Source organism: Simochromis diagramma, unplaced genomic scaffold, assembly GCF_900408965.1.
Source record: "Simochromis diagramma unplaced genomic scaffold, fSimDia1.1 OVJJ01000304.1, whole genome shotgun sequence".
In the NCBI taxonomy this organism is placed as follows: Eukaryota; Metazoa; Chordata; class Actinopteri; order Cichliformes; family Cichlidae; genus Simochromis; species Simochromis diagramma.
In genome coordinates, this window is record NW_024387030.1 from 14810048 (window position 1) to 14826557 (window position 16510).

The window sequence follows — 16510 nt, forward strand, 5'->3', positions numbered from 1 at the left end:
CATTACTGTTAAATGTTAAATTAGCTCTGAGTAAACATCACTTTACACATTTAACATGGAAAAATGAAACAGAAGATATTTCAATAACACGTTTATTCAATGAAAAAAAAAAATTGTAACAAAATGTTTCAAGAACAAATCACTCAATTAAATTATTTTGCTGTTTGAAATGTGATCAAATACACCCCATCCTCACTAAATGAAACTTCAATCCATTCAAGGCTTATCTAATCCAGCTGACACTGGGTGAGAGGAAGGATACACGCCAGACAGGTCACCAGCTTATCACAGGGGGTGATCATCACAATCATTCACACTCAAACTCACCCATACTGTCAAACCACAATCCCCAGTTAATGTGTTTGTTATATTAACCTAACATGTACGTGTCTCTGGACTGTACAAGGAAGCCGGAGTATCCAGAGAAAACAAAATAAGCCTCAATCCTCAATATTTTTTAATACAAATGAAAGGAATAATCAACAAGAAACTTCAGTCTATTTACACTTCTTGGTCAGCTGTAGATACATTAAAATCTTGGAGCACCGTAGTCATCAGGCATCCGCTCAATGTTATACCTGTTTTTAGAATCAGAACAAATTGATTTCAAAGTTAGCAATAACATTATTTTAATTTTATATTTGAAAAACACTTGGAAAATAAAATAGCTACAATCAAAGCTGCCATATATTTTAATTAAAATGCAGAACCCTGCTACCTGTGGTTTGAGATGTACATGATGGGCACTCCAGGGATCTTCCTGACCCTTCTCTTCAGATCTCGGTCAACAGTGGCCAGGATGTAACACTTGTGCTGCGGAAATATTTTTACATAATTTACATCTCCCCTTAGCAACATAGCCAGCGTTAGAAAATGGACATTTATACACATCACAGTTACTATTTGGCAATTTGCCTTTTATCAGAGAACTGTTCCAGAAAGCAGGATTAGTGTAAACTTTGAACTCTATCACACTCCTCTTCTTACTGACTGGTTTTCTTTAATAAACCTGAACTGCTTATTTGATTCCTTCTACAAATACACACATACATACATATATATTTTATCCTGTTTATTTACCAACATTTTTAGTTTTTATGTTTTGTACCTCAGAAAATGTTTAATAAGATTGCCTTCTTTGCATATAATTTAGTTGCACTTTTACTTTTGTATAATGACAAAGATTCTGAATATATGTGCTTTGATATCAAGGCATCCATAAAGGAAAATTCAAATCAAGAGTAAATAATAAAAGAGTGGAACACACAAAATAAAATGCAATTCCTGTTTTCTAATTAATTTGATCATCCTGTTTTTTGTTGTTGTTTGTTTAAATACCACATATCACTAATATAATATACTCGGAACATATCACAACCTGAACTCAGAGTGATAACACAGAATTAACTGATCTAACTACAATCAGCTGTTCTGGAAACTGAGACTCTGAGGTGATTTTTGCACATGAGACCTGGACGATCTTGAGAAAAATCTGGTTTTAACTTTGTCTGAAAGTGTCCTTTCTCACATGTAGCACACAGCAAAACACTAATCGCTTCAGCTGGGTTCTCACTATTGGAACTACTCTGTTTAATTTCAGCCTGAGTACAGGGTAACCACTCGCCTCATCAAATCTGCAATCGGTGTCTGCAAAGTCAGACTTAAGAGATGCAGCATCATACCTATGTTTTATCAGAATCAGAATCAGACAGATAGACATTAGATATCTGACATTGCCATTTCCGGAAAGCTGACAATGAGCTGGCTAAACAACAGCAGCTGATTATAAGCTAACATTATTCCAGCTACTGTTAGGCTAAAGTGTCCTAAAAATCAATTTTCCATCTGTTGAACAGTTTTATTACATTGTCGCATTTTATGAAAGTTAATTCAGTAAGTTTCTAAGTCCAACAATGTTTGTTCCACTTCAAAGAAAGTCTTACTAACACCACTAACAGCGGCAAAAACGGCAGCACTTAAAACCATCAGTGTCACTGTCATCAGACAGAAGTGAGCTCATATACTCATATCAGATTCCTTTCACAATATTTTATAGCGTTCTCCACAGTAAATGCACAAGGACACCAGCTGAGGTAAACAGCAGACAGCAGACCTTTTCTCTACATCCTTTACCTAATTTCTTTGTTTAGGGAATAGCTGCAAAGACTCCACTCTAAAGAGTTTTGGAGTTGGTTACGTAGTTCCTTTATTTTCTGTGGTCAATTTTTAAGGCTACCTAATTGTGTTATCTTACTGTTCAGCTCTTGTGTGTGCTGACAAGCAAACAGCTGGTGCAAATAAATTAACACTGACATTTAATTGCATATATTACCTGTGTTACTCGTTGGACTAAACAGTCATCGGCATAAGTTCCCTTGTGTGTGCAAGGCAGACGCTCAAATCTTGGATCTTTTGCTATCCTACAAAAAATAAACGAGGTGAAGACTGTTTCAATAACAAACATAACTTTAAATGCATTCAAGTTTGAAACACTTATTTACATCAAGCAGCCTTTACCTGAGTGCGACTCTGTATTTCATTCCAAGCTTTTCAATCTCCGCCATTACACAGTCTGTAATATATGGTATACCTGGATGGGATGGAATTTATTTAAAAAATTAATATAAACTTTCTGTTTTATTGGATGCTGATATAAAACAAGTGACATACAGCAACTTTATTATTTTCATAAAAAATTCCCACTGAGCACTAATACTTACATTTGGCATAAAGGCAGTCCATCATAGACTGAACAATGTCCAGTTTGGCCTTGATGGAGAAGTTTATAAAGTTTGTGTCAACCAGAATGTGGTATGGTGGGCCAAGCTGAGTGTTGTATTGAAAAAAGAGGCACGATGGGTACTTAGCCCTGCACAAAAATCAAAGAAATTAAACCAAATTCATGATCAAACACTTTTTAACGATCCAATGCGTATTTCTGTTTCGTGGCTAACTTACACTTCTCTCTCCTTCAGCTGCGAAGGGTCTTTCTTCTTTTTCTCTTTTGCTTTGGCTCGGTCTGTCTCTTTTCTACAAAACAAACGATGAGTTGTGGCAGCTTTTTACGTGGGAAGTGGGTGAAGCAATGAATCACATGGCTCTAAATAAAGCAGAGACGCAGAAAGCACTGCCGAAACTTACATTCTTTGGTCCTTGAGACTGATCATTCTTTTCATCGCTGCATATCTCTTCGTTTTCTGCTTCCCCTGCATTGATGAAGCCCAAAATTGATCACAACCAACACTTAACAGCAGAAACTTCAACTGTGTTAATATCCAATTTCTCTAAATAGAGTGACAAAACCTACTAAAAACATTTTGAAACGTTAACGCTCGTTAAAAAAAGATACCGTTCACTGTTTAACCTTTAAAACGTCGCGACTAAAGATCCGATGTGGAAACATTGCATTAGCATTAGCATGTTAGCTTAACGGTAAATCTGCCAAAACTTTCTAACCTTCAAGTTTAAAAAAAAAAGAAGTTATCTAACAACAATTGTTAAGTCGGTGATGTTACTCTGATACAGTGAGAAACTACGTACCATTTCAAATTTCAGTGACTGAACCCACAGACCGGCTACAAGTACGACTTACTACCCTCGTGTTAGCAATGCGCAGACGTAATCAAAAATCGACGCCCGTTCTGCGCATTTTCCGGTGGCTACGCTAGCGCCTCGCAGACGAAGGTAACTGCAGTGTTTAATAATAGTTTGGCTATATTACAATATTGCATTTGTTCAGTTTTGTTTTGTGTAGTCGTGGTTTTGCAAAAGGCACCTGTGACGATATGCACCTTAATAACCATTTTGGGGCAGGCGACGAGATTTCTGAAAGGACGCTGACATTCAGGGCTAACTCTGCTAGCTGTTAGCGTTGTGTTGTCTGGTCGGAGTGCTACTGTAGCAGTTGTTAAGGGTAGCCTTCCCACTGTGTCAACAGACCAGAGAGAATTGATGATGTTGCAGTTAACCTTCCGAGGCTTTTGACCTTCCCAATAAATTCTAGTTAAGCTTTCTGTTTGAATGTGTTATTTCTTTAGCTAGCAGATAGTGTGAAAACGTGCTGGCAGCTGAGCTAGCGAGACCAGAATGGTTATCAATATCTGTCATAATCAGTAGCTGCACTGTTGGTCTCTCATTGGATTTGACTTGCATATCTTTGACCCTGTTTGTCCTTACTAAAAGGTTTGTCAGAGCCTCGTTTTTCATACATATTTCAATGCCACGGGTTTCGTATTATTCTGGACATTTAAATATTCATGCTTTGTTGACAGAACAGTCTACAGCCGGGCTCCTTGGTGTTTCCATCTACTGCTTATTTGAGCAACTTTTTCTTTAAAATCCCATCTGGCTAAACTCGTTTTTCCTCTGTTGTAGGAGATTTGAATAACTCGGTGGTGTTTGGTGTTTGAGCACGGAGAAGTCTGAGTGAAGGCTGAAAGATGGTCTGATGGACCGCCGTTTCTTCCTGACCTTCCTCTTCTGCTCACTGTCGTGGATCTTTTTCTGGGAAGTGCGCTGGAAGAAAGGAAAAGAGAGTCAGATCGAGGAATGGCTCAAAGGACATAACCTCTCTCAATACAGAAACTTATTTGAAGGTCAGTGGATCACCTTTGACTTCAATCCTACCTGACCAAAACAATACAGATATTTAGCTGATTTCTTTTAAAGAGCAAGCTGATGTTAGTGATATGTGTGAGAAGACTTGAGTTTTTGCAGAAATAACAGAGGCAAAAGTATCACTTTCAACTGGATTTACTATGGGTTTATTTCAGAGAGATTGCATTACCTCTAGGTTTGACTCTGATGATATTTTTGTTTTGATCAGTAAACATTCAGACTAAATTGATGCCAGTGGCATGCACATACAAACAGCACAGGCTTAAGCTTTCATTATAGTAGGTTTTAATGAGGATATAGACATTTCGGGTCATTATACTGATGTGGATTTACTGGCAAGTATGAGTATTGGAGATTTTATATGCTGTTCATGTGCCATCCAGATGTACACACACTTGAAGAACTGAGTCTGAGTGTTCTTAGTCGTTTGGAAGAGGTGGTGAAGGAACAGCAGCGCTGGAGGGAGATTGCAGAGGCTCACATCCAGCTGCTCCGAGACTTTGCCTTCCAGGAGTGGCTTTGCTCCCAGAACCTGGAGCACTATTATCATACGTAAGCTATGAAAAGTCTTAACTTGAACATTTCTACTAATCTGGTATGAGCAGCAACCCTTTGATGTAATCAATTACTTTTTGCCTTGTCATAAATATAGATTATTCCAGGTGATTTCTAAGATTTTGTTTATTTTTTTTTAACGCTTTTTAAGTTGTTTCATGTTGGTTAACACACACTAGGTTTATTTATGTCCACTTGAGGGCACCCTCTCCATTCACGGCTAGCTGAGTCTGCTGACACTGAGCTGTGTAGGCTGCAGTGTTTTGGAGGGTCACTGCAGTAAAAAGCATTCTTTAGAGACTGCATTTGTGAGACCCTGCAGTAATGCAGATGTTTCTGTATATGTGTTGGGTGCTTTATTCTGATTCAAACAGAACCAGCTATGATTAGTATTAGTTATTGCGCTATCAAAACAATAAGTGTGCTGGGATTCTTTTTTGAGTAAACTGTTATGTTTCTAGAGGTCAGCTTTGTTTCGGAAACATGGAAAATACTGTTTGTTAGGAAGATTCCTGACATTTTTAGTGGGATACAGTGTCACATTTCTGAAGGTCATGGCTGCAACACTATAGCTGCCTCCACTGCTGTTGGCTTTTATGTAAGCCTTCATTGCCCACATCATTTTTTTCTGTGCTTTTGGTTCAGTAAAGAACTGAAAAAGCCAAAGTTAATTATTAATTTTTTTTATCAAAATATAGTGTAAGTGGGGATTTAAAGTTGCTTTTAGTATTAGTTGTACCATTATTGTCAGTATGTACATATTAAACTGAGACAGCATCGCGCATGCTGATTAACAAAGGATAGAAAAGGCAGTCTTACAGTTGATTTGATTTTAGTTATTCAGATAATATTTTATACTAATCTCTATTTTTGCCCATAAAGATCATGCTGTGAAAGCGTAATTAGAAAGTGTACTTTATTGATCCCTGTGGGGAAATTCCTCTCTGCATTTAACCCATTCACTCAGTGAAGCAGTGGGCAGCCACTGGGCGCCCGGGGAGCAGTGTGTAGGGACGGTACCTTGCTCAGGGGTACCTCAGGGTAGCTGTTCAGGGGAATCGAACCCCCGACCTTCCAGTCATGGGGCCACCACTCTGAGCTATCCCTTTTCCCTGCATGGTCTCGGTGTCAGCTGACACAGAGACAGTATGAACATTTGTTTTAGAGGATTAAAGGTCTTCTTTGTATTTATTAATACACTGTATTTATCCAGTCCATTGTTGCTGATCTGATTTCGAGCTAATGTTGTCAGGAGGATTTTATAGGATGCCTCTAGCTAGTAAAAAAGTGTATGAGGGATCATTTGTGCCAGATGCAATTAGTGATGCTGTGATGTTTTTTCTGAAGTTTTCTGTTGTATATTTATTAATGTGTGCTGATAATTATCAGTATATTTATTTATTATTGATTTGTGACTTGGTGAACCAAAGATGATTTTCCATTAATCTGGACAGTAGAGTTATTATAATTCTAATAATCTTTTGCTGTTGGCTCATCCAGTATTTTCCTCCTCCACGTACACCACAGGAATTAGATTTTTTTTTTTCCTTCATTTTATTTTATTTATTTTGAAAAAGGCTTGTTGGAACATGTCATCCGATGTAGCTTTTGCAATACTGGAGTAGTTTAGGAGATAAGATTGAGGCTCCTGGCCTGAATTGTACTTAAACCAGATTTTGTTAAGCATGCCGGACGGGTTGTGTGTGGTTGGAACTGCATTCTTGTTTAACAGACCTTGAGTTAAAGTTAGGTTTCAGTCCCGAAGCCTAAAAGAAAGGCGGTTGCTTAATGCTAGATTCATTTCTATTACCTGCTTGACATACTTTCACTTTTTGTTTTACACTGCAGACTGAAGACCTTGGGTTGTATGAATTTGGATGATCTCTCTCAGTTTGACAGTCAGCTGCAGCTTTCTTTAGCTGCCTGGGGCTACTACTACGAAGACTACATAAAGTTGTCTACAGGCATCAAGATCCTCCAGACCTCCAGGGGGAGTCGTGACCAGGACTACGAGATCCGGCTGGTGCACAGCCTCGCTGAGAGACGTCTGAATGAGAAGTGGTCATTTGGTGAGACCCTGATCACGTTTTTATTGTTGCCTTTAAAGAATGTTAGTTGTGGTTGCGTTCCCCAGCTGCAAAGTATCAACAGGCATTCAGATACAAGATATAAACCGAAGTACTGTTTGCTTAGTCTTTTCAAGGGTTTTCACAAATGTTACTCAAAGAAGCATAGATCATTTGAAAGTAGCTCAAACTCTCTAATGGAGAAGTTATGTGTTACTTCATCTGTTTGACAACAAAACAACTCTCTACCTTACCAGCTTTCCTGTTGTTTAACAGGGTGTGGTTTTTCATACTAAAGGACAAAGCTGGACATTTTTGTCACACCCTTTCTTTGCATTTGATTTAAAAATAAATTTAGTGGTATGGAAGACCTACCCGAATTTACATAATAAGAAAACTATGTGCTAGAGACAAAGGAAAGTGCAAGCATTGACACTGAGTCTGCAGACAAGGAAGAGGAAGTGAGTAGTTTGTACAATTGAAGTAATCAATAGTGCATTGTGTTACTGTCTTCTCAGCGGGAGCTCTCATATTTGGCTGTAGTGTGGCACTGTGCTTCTTGATAAGGGACCTCATGTTTTACGTGATTGGTGAGTACAACATTATCTGGTAGTGTAAGAGTTGATATGGTTGGTGTTTACTTGTATGTGACAGATTTTTATTCCTGCTCACACTTTGGCTTTAGTTGGTGCTGCTGTTCTTTGTTTTTGTTTTGTTTTTTAAATAGTTGGTGATGAAACGTTGCTTAAACTTTAGTTATTTTAATACTGAAATGTTTTTTTGCAAACATGAGTTCCAACTCTTGTGATTCTTTCCTTCTCGTGGCAGGTGGAATTACTGTTTCCATCATAGCGTTTGTCTTTACCATCAAGTTCCTCTGTGAGCTTGCGGCAAGGGTGGTCAGCTTCCTGCAGAATGAGGATCCAGGGCGACGCGGTGATCGTAGCATCTACGACTATGTCCGGGGAAACTACCTGGACCCACGTTCCTGCAAAGTGTCGTGGGACTGGAAGGAACCACAGGAAGTGGGACAGACTATGAGTTTCAGAGTCCAGGTGACACTAGATTCTAGATGTTGAGAAAGGAAAAAGAGATGATAATAAAATCTCATTTCAGTATTAAATGGCACTTTTTTTATTTTTCTATTTTCGCCTTTTCAGCTGTTCTATAAGAATGGTCAGCCTTTCCCAGCACATCGGCCTGTGGGGCTGAGGGTCAACATTACCCACATTGAACTGGCCCTGGACATCCCTGTCACACAGGAAGTCCTGCAAGACCCAGAGTCCAATGTAGTCAAAGTGGCTTTTACAGTACGCAAGGCTGGACGCTATGAGGTTGCAGTCAAGCTGGGTGGACTGAATGTGGCCTATAGCCCTTATTACAAGATATTCCAGCCAGGTAGATGCATAAAATGTTTTCCTGCAGTTTACATGTCAAAACAAAGTCTTTATTTTGGATGACTATATTTCTGTTCTCTTTTTCACTTCAGGTACAGTTGTTCCATCCAAAACCAAGATAGCCTACCATTTCTCCACCCTGGTGCTAACAAACGGACAGCGGCACACTTTACAAATTGAGCCCAGAGACGAGTATGGAAACCCTACTAGTAACTCCACATCTCTGACAGATGAAGCAAACTACAGTGTCCATGTGCACTCTGTAAGCGAGTGAAACTCCTGTTCCTTTACCCATTAAACTGAGATTATTTTCTTGATGATGACGAGTATAAAACCTAGGATTAGTTTTTATTCTTAAGTTGCACAATTGCACAACCATTAGCTTTAGAACTAAGCTTGGATTCATTTGTAGTCTTTCTGCTCTTTCAGCTAGGCACAGCAGATGATGACAGTCTGGAGGGCCTCTACAGCAAATCTGTTTCAGTCAACAAGCAGCAGTGCCAGGTTCTGTTGAGACTGACCCTGAAGAAGACTGGTTGTTTCAGGGCTCGCATCTCCTACAAGGATCAGCCGCTCAGCAATGGGGAATTTGACATAATTGTTCTCAGTGGTGAGCAGCTTGTACATGCTGAAGAGAAATGTATTAGCTACTGTTTTCATAGCCTAATGCTCCTCTTTGCATGTCACATTGCAGAGAATGAAAAGGCCTGCGTGGAGAAGAATGTATCCACTCCTGGCATAAGCATCTACTTTGAGGCATACCTTTACAGTAGTGGGAACTACAGCAGTTCATCGTGGCAGTTACCAGCCTCCTCTTTGTTGGCTCCCCAGAGGAGGCCCTCCATGGGAGAAGAGGAGGATGAACATGACTCTCCTGTGGAGGGACAACCTGAGAAGGTCAAGAAACCAAAAAAGGTCTACTGTTACATATCGCCAAAGGTAAGTGACCGGTGGCAATATAATGGTTAGGTATTGGAACCAGAATCACCTTTACTGTCCTCGTCCTCTAGATCAGTGCCCACATACATACAGACCTATTTACACAAAAGCTTTAATACCTGGATTATATTTTATGAAGTAATAATTGAAACACTTCAGTTGTTCTTGTATGCTTATTGTCTCTTCCAATTTATTTATTTGTTTTAAATTCAGAGATTTTAAAACTGCCGGTATGAAAATATGAGGGCATTGAACCTGAGTTTTTTCAAACAGCAATTATCCGTGAAGGAATTCTACCTGAAAATTATTCCATGGCGCCTTTTCACCTTTCGAGTATGTCCAGGAACAAAGGTAAGCAGAACTAATGTTAGACAATCCTGGAGAATCGGTATATATTTTTAGATCGCTTTGATTTATACGTGGTTAATGTTTAATTGAATTATTTTCTTTAGTTTACCTATTATGGTCCTGACCCAGTTCACAAGTACCTAACTCTAGTAGTGGATGATGGGATACAGCCTCCTGTGGAGCTAAGCTGCAAGGATAGGAACATCATGGCTGCCACCTTCATTCGCTTCCTGCACAAGAATATTGGTTTGTTTGAGTGGAACGCCGTTACTTTTGCACCATCTGCACTTAGCAAATACCGTCTCTTTGGAAAACTGTAGTAGTAATTTAATAATGTTGTTTTTAGGCGGCTCTGAAACGTTCCAAGACAAGGTGAATTTCTTTCAGCGTGAACTCAGGCACATCCATTCCAAGAGACCTCGCACCAAGACCTGCCTAAAAGTCAGCCGACACGCCATTCTGGATTCAGTAAGTCTTACGCCGTATGTTATTCTTTCTAGTGGAAAAGCAGAAGAATAGACATAATTTGTCTAATCCAGTGTGTAATATGTGGTATGTAATTTATTTCTCCAAAACAGTGCACCAGAATGACGTTAAGCATTAAAGTCTGAGGTTTATTAACAAAAACATTTATTACCAATGTTTTCTGATTTAAAAAAAAAAAAAAAAAAAAAAAAGGTTTAGAGGAAAGCCTTTTTAAATATCAGCTCACATGTCACTCTGACCTTTTTCCAAAATGTTTTTTTCTACGATGCCAAACACGGTGAAACAGTGCTCCCTTTTGTCTCCGTGTGTGTAGTACACATGTCTGATATATTCCTGTATAAGAGTTGAACTTGGCTGGAGTTACAGGATTTTGCATTAACCAAATGGTGCGTGTTAATCTGAGGCATGATTTCACCATCTGAGTATGAGCCAGACACACACACACACACACACACACACACACACACACACACACACACACACACACACACACACACGTCAGTCCTCTGAGATTTCAGTTTCCAAGTGTTTTTTGCTTTACATTTAGGACGTTCTATTTACTCAGATTTGTTTTATTTTTTTTATTATAAGCTATGTTTTAAGACCACAGGTGTAATCATAACAGTGACGTGACCATTATGATCACAGAGACTGTTTCAATTGTCGTTTTTGTTCTTTGTTCAGTCATTGAAGGCCACGAGGAACTTCTCAGTGTCTGACTGGAGTAAAAACTTTGAGGTCGTGTTTCAGGACGAGGAAGGTAAACGCACAATCAACACGAGGCCTATTGGAGAAATGACATTTTGCCTCAAGCACTTCACTTAAAATCAGAAAAGGATTTAAGGTGCGTTAAAATCTTTCCTCTGCAGCTCTGGACTGGGGCGGTCCACGCAGGGAGTGGTTTGAACTGATTTGCAAGACCCTCTTTGACACATCGAATCAATTGTTCACCCGCTTCAGTGACAACAACCAGGGCCTTGTGAGTTTCTGTTTTCAACCCTTTGTATATTCTGTATACACCATCAACACTTAGTTTTGAAACTCACAGAGAGTATTCGTCTTCATTTTCCAGGTACACCCAAATCCCGAGAGGCCACCCCACTTGCGCCTAAAGATGTATGAGTTTGCGGGTCGCGTCGTAGGGAAATGTCTGTATGAGTCTGCTCTGGGTGGAGCCTACAAACAGCTGGTTCGAGCTCGCTTTACACGTTCCTTCTTGGCCCAAATCATTGGCCTGAGAATGAACTACAAGGTATGGAACGCAGTGCATTCCAATTAAAGAGACACTTTGCTCAGAAGTTGGAAGGTCACATCTCTATTGTTTATCCTCTAGTGTCAACTGTTCTATCTCATCACTTAAACATTCCTGACAAAGCCAAGAAACCTCATTTCTTTCTTGGCATTATTTATTTAACAGAAAACTACCCAATGTGTTTGGCTGTTTATCCAAATAACTTCACTTTCAAAGTTGAGAACTCCAGTCCACCCAGTCATCTTTTTATCCTTCCCTGCTAGAAGATGAAGCACCGTGTTTATTTAAAAATTTAATTTTTTTTTTTCCTGGGTTTTCGTTTGGTTTTCCACATGCAGTACTTTGAGACGGACGACCAGGAGTTCTACAAAACTAAAGTGTGCTTCATCCTAAACAATGACGTGAGTGAAATGGACCTGGTGTTTGCCGAGGAGAAGTATAGCAAGTCGGGACAGCTGGAGAAGGTGAGGCAACACTTTGGAAAGGAACCTCCCCTTATTTTTATTTTTTTTTAAAGTACTGATGTAGGAGATCCCAGGAGATCGAAGCAGTAAACCAAGCAAAACAAACCATATTGCTTGTTTGGCTAGAGCCTCAATTTTTCTTAAAAGAGGAAGATTGGTGAGTTTATATAAAAGGATGGACGAGTAGAGTTTGGCATTCTTTATAAACTTTGTTGTTCACTTGTAAAATATCACCCAAATAGCTGGCTGCATAAATCTGTGATGAAACAGAGCTCAGACTCGCAGATTTTTAATTAAATAACGATGTTACTTCATCAAATTGTTTCTTTAACATTAAAATGAATTGCCCAAATATTTATAAATTAGCTGAGAAGTAATGTGACATTTTTCAACAGGGTTTCTGGTCTTATATGTACTAATTCTTTCCTCTGGTTCTTGCTGTTACTTGCCAGTTTTCAACATACCTTAAATGTCATTTTCACCCCGTCGTCCTCTCCTCCAGGTGGTGGAGCTTATATCTGGTGGAGCTCAAATTGCTGTGACCAATGAAAACAAGATGCATTATCTTAACCTGCTGGCCCAGTATAGACTGGCCAGTCAGGTAAGAGATGAGGTGGAACATTTCCTTAAAGGTAAGGAAATGAAGCTAGCACACAGCTGCATTTTTGCATTTGTATTTTTCTTGCCAGTTCCTCTCATTTGAGATCTCTGGTAATGTGCACATAATTGGTGCATTTTTCCTGATCAATTGCAGGTTTGAATGAACTGGTTCCAGAAAACCTGCTAGCCATATTTGATGAGAACGAGTTGGAGGTATGTGCGATGTATTGTAATTAAGTCCTGCTGACATTTTAATCAACACCGGATATTTATGGATTTTTGTGCTTCTAGCTGCTGATGTGTGGCACTGGTGACATAAACGTACAGGACTTCAAGGCCCACGCTGTGATTGTTGGTGGATCATGGCACTTCCGAGAGAAGGTACGTCACGGACGCTTTTCTTATCTTGCCTTCTTCCCTAGCAGCTGGTGGAAATGTCTGATCGTGTTTGCTTTTCCTTTTTCCTTCCCTCAGGTGATGAAGTGGTTCTGGGCGGTGGTGTCCAGCTTCACGCAGGAAGAACTGGCTCGTCTTCTGCAGTTCACCACTGGCTCCTCTCAGCTACCCCACGGCGGCTTCAACACTCTTTGCCCCTCGTTCCAGATCATCGCTGCCCCCACACATAGCACTTTGCCCACTGCACACACCTGGTGAGTAGAAGCACACATACTGAGGAAAGAAAACATGCCTCAACAGTGCTGCTATGTGTTTTTCTGACTGCTGCCAAATCCCGCATCATGTCTAAAACCAACAGTCTTCTCACTGATGATATAAATCTTTAAGACCAGATCACACGTACAGTAAAAATCTTTAATTGTACAAAAAATGTTATTCAAACGGGAGAAAATGGCACATTTCTGTGGAACAGCTTCAGTGGCTTATTTATACATACTAATGAGTTTTTTATGGCAGCAACAGGATGGCATACATGGGACTGAGTCAAAATAAACTGTGTGAGAGAGTGAAAAAAAAATCCCCCACTGCAACACCATGGCTCACTGATATGTTTTTAATAGTTGTTGGAAACAATAGAGCTCTGTGATGGTGTGTTTTGCTGTATCACGTCTGGAAATGTTTAAAATCATTTCCGTTTTTGGTCTTTTAATTTGATTTTTTTTTTCTCTATACATAAGAAATAATGTAATATCAGCCCGTTCTCCTTTTCAAATCAACAATAGTTCAACCACATGCTGACTCTCTGTGTCTGTCTAGTTTTAACCAGCTGTGCCTCCCTACCTACGACTCCTACGAGGAGCTGCACAAGATGCTGAAGCTGGCCATCAGCGAGGGCAGTGAGGGTTTTGGCATGCTCTGACTCTTCCATCAACTGGCACTGTGGTTTCACACATACAAGAGACCAGCACTGCTCCACTGCCCTGGTTTCCTGCATTCGTTCACATTTAACGGGTGGACTTGTTGGCACTCTCACCCTCTCTAATAAATACCCTCTCTCAAGATGAGCGAGCGTTTCAGGAAGTCCCAGGAGGCTGTAGTGAATCTCGTATGAACTCTAGTGCTACTGTATATAAAATATTCCACTTTTGTATAAGGAAAAAAAGACAAAAATGACAAAATTCCAACTGCTGAAAAAGGGTGTTTGGACAATTTTTATTTCCTGATGCTAAAGTTTGCTTAGTTTTATATGCTTGAGAGACGAGTAATACTAGAGCAAAAGCCTTGAGTATAACTGTATAACTGCTTCTTTGGCATTTTGCAAACTGAGGAACACTTAAGTGCAACAGCAGCCTACATGTGACGTGGGTGACACGTGCATCTACAGCACTTTGGCCTTAATCGATCAGGGACTGATGTGTGTATGTAAATATTATAATATCACTCTTTAATTTGTACATACTAGCGCGTATACAAATGTTTTCATCTTGTTACTTTTTGATTTAATATTTAAGGAGAAGGGATTTACTTTACTGTTGCACGTCTGATGGGTTGAGATTTAATATAATTTCTACAAGTTGTTGTTTTTGTTTTTTTCTATCTGAGCAGAAGTGGTTTTAAAAGGAGCCAAGTGATATTGTTTCTATATTTACATTTTAACTTATTGTGTCTTGAAAGTAAAGTTTCTGTTGTCCCTTAATCTTTGTTTTTATGTTTTATAAACCCGCCTTATTCATGCCCTTTGCCTCTGATTGTATCCCGGGAGGTGCGTAGGTGAGAGAAACATACTCAACAATAGTAGGTAATAGTCATGTTATGATTTTTCTCTTATCACATGCAGAGGTTACTGTGGATGTGAAAGCTGTTTGGGTGTTGGAGGGCTGAGCCCTTGTATAACATTTTGTTATATAATGCTTTTGACTGACTCATTCACAGCCTTTCATGGGTTTACCTCAGAATCTCCTTTGCCACCTATGCATCCTCTGACACAGATGTGTGTTTTCATGCACATGCATGGCAAACGTGCATACGGTTTGTTCATAGTTGCCTCCTTCCAGCCCTGACTGTACAACCTTTAGCCATATGCTCCATCATCCTGTAAGCTGAGCAAAGCATCTTTGAACAATAAGCCCTGTTTCTTTGTTATATTGTTGTAAAACTATTTATTTTTATTGCTGTTAGTTTTGTCGATATCCTGAGCCAACAGAAGTGTTTCCTTGTTTATTTGTTTGTTTTATGAAGTTTTTTTCTTATTTATTAGCACTTCCTTTTGTGTTGCAGAGTTTACATGGTCATTGGCCAATTTGGAGAAGTCTGCTGACAGCTTGTAGAGCATTTAGGAAAAGTGATGTTTACTCATAGCAAACAGAAAATGTTAATAGGTAATGATTCTTCTTAGTAGTGTTTTGATTAGTTTTTCCCCGTAAGCAGTCAAATTTGATTCAAGAGATTGAATTTAGTAAATGGCAAAGAAATCCCATTTTGACAGTAGGTGTTGGATTTATTTGCATTGGCTCCTCAGTGCCAATCGAATGTCAGAGCTTTAGCTGATCTTACAGTGTTAAAGAAGTTTGAGGGTTTAGGCGCTCGTGTTTGTTTGGGTTGTGCAATGTTGACCTGACCTTCAGCACCAGTACCAAAAGCTGACATCATATTTATCCAGCACAAAGCGTGAGCATTACTTGTACGACTTGATCAGTGTAAACAAGTATAACTGAGTTCTGTCCTGTAATTTTATGTTGTTTAATGTTTTGCTCTTCATGATCATTTACTACTCTGTTTTCTGTTTAGATGCTTTTTGGATTAGATGGCCTGAGTGTGATTTTTAGCGATTTAGATGTTGTGAAATATTTGCCTATGAAGTTGAAGATGGGGTGGGGTCCAGGGGGTAATTCTTTCCTTTTACTTCTTTGTTTTGTTTTTGTTTGTTTTGGGTTTTTTAATGAGCCTCTGCTGCTGATGAATGTTTGAGATTCTCTGGATGGAGCTACTTTGTTTATGGGAATAAAAATGATGGAATAAATTCTTGTCATCTTATTTCAACCTCTGTGTTGTATTTATCTTATCTGAAGACGTGTTATTACACACCCCTATTTCCACCCAAAAACCCAGTCTATGGTTTGGTGCCTCACATGTGCTGGTTTGAAAATTGACCTTGATCTGACCCTAAAACACCCTGTAAACTAAAGTGGCGTTCATTTAGAAAGCTGGAATACGTGTAGTGCTTGAGAATAAGACTTTCTTGGCCAGATGAATGCATGTTTTAGACACAAGAGGGCACTGGCTCTACATGTGACATGAGCTCACCATGAGTGACAGATGCGTGCTGCATCCTCTATAATCCCCACAGACAGGTTGGCTGCAGTGATGAGGGAGCTTTCCTGTCTTCAGATA

At 39.4% G+C, this 16510-nt stretch overlaps 2 protein-coding genes across 4 annotated transcripts; one reads left to right on the forward strand and one right to left on the reverse strand.

Moving 5' to 3' along the window:
• Window positions 1-78: 78 nt before the first annotated feature.
• Window positions 79-3810, reverse strand: LOC120740474 (rRNA-processing protein FCF1 homolog). 2 transcript variants are annotated; one of them, XM_040042871.1, is made up of 8 exons: window positions 3792-3810; window positions 3142-3206; window positions 2959-3030; window positions 2721-2869; window positions 2518-2590; window positions 2333-2420; window positions 719-813; window positions 79-578 (listed from the first exon to the last, which is right to left on the reverse strand). In XM_040042871.1, the coding sequence occupies exons 1-8, from the start codon at window positions 3801-3803 to the stop codon at window positions 530-532; spliced, it is 603 nt and encodes a 200-aa protein (XP_039898805.1). In that variant the 5' UTR covers window positions 3804-3810; the 3' UTR covers window positions 79-529. The 2 variants fall into 2 exon arrangements, with proteins under 2 accessions (XP_039898805.1, XP_039898806.1); XM_040042872.1 differs by lacking the exon at window positions 3792-3810 and adding an exon at window positions 3541-3657.
• On the forward strand, window positions 3574-16250 carry arel1 (apoptosis resistant E3 ubiquitin protein ligase 1). 2 transcript variants are annotated; one of them, XM_040042865.1, is made up of 22 exons: window positions 3574-3684; window positions 4375-4595; window positions 5001-5169; window positions 7021-7241; window positions 7757-7828; window positions 8067-8293; window positions 8399-8636; window positions 8728-8897; window positions 9065-9245; window positions 9330-9574; window positions 9848-9925; window positions 10027-10168; window positions 10269-10390; window positions 11093-11168; window positions 11278-11387; window positions 11481-11660; window positions 11999-12124; window positions 12627-12756; window positions 12879-12937; window positions 13016-13105; window positions 13199-13374; window positions 13937-16250. In XM_040042865.1, the coding sequence occupies exons 2-22, from the start codon at window positions 4448-4450 to the stop codon at window positions 14037-14039; spliced, it is 3063 nt and encodes a 1020-aa protein (XP_039898799.1). In that variant the 5' UTR covers window positions 3574-3684; window positions 4375-4447; the 3' UTR covers window positions 14040-16250. The 2 variants fall into 2 exon arrangements, with proteins under 2 accessions (XP_039898799.1, XP_039898800.1); XM_040042866.1 differs by lacking the exon at window positions 3574-3684 and adding an exon at window positions 3813-4182.
• The last annotated feature ends 260 nt before the right edge of the window (window positions 16251-16510 follow it).

Coding starts and splice junctions, on each gene's coding strand:
- arel1 (XM_040042865.1), top strand. CDS start 4,448: ATGGACCGCCGTTTCTTCCTGACCTTCCTCTTCTGCTCACTGTCGTGG. Junction 10,391..11,092: donor GACACGCCATTCTGGATTCA/GTAAGTCTTACG, acceptor TTCTTTGTTCAG/TCATTGAAGGCCACGAGGAA. Junction 13,106..13,198: donor CATGGCACTTCCGAGAGAAG/GTACGTCACGGA, acceptor TCCTTCCCTCAG/GTGATGAAGTGGTTCTGGGC.
- LOC120740474 (XM_040042871.1), bottom strand. Junction 2,421..2,517: donor AAATACAGAGTCGCACTCAG/GTAAAGGCTGCT, acceptor TATTTTTTGTAG/GATAGCAAAAGATCCAAGAT. Junction 579..718: donor ATGTACATCTCAAACCACAG/GTAGCAGGGTTC, acceptor TTCTAAAAACAG/GTATAACATTGAGCGGATGC.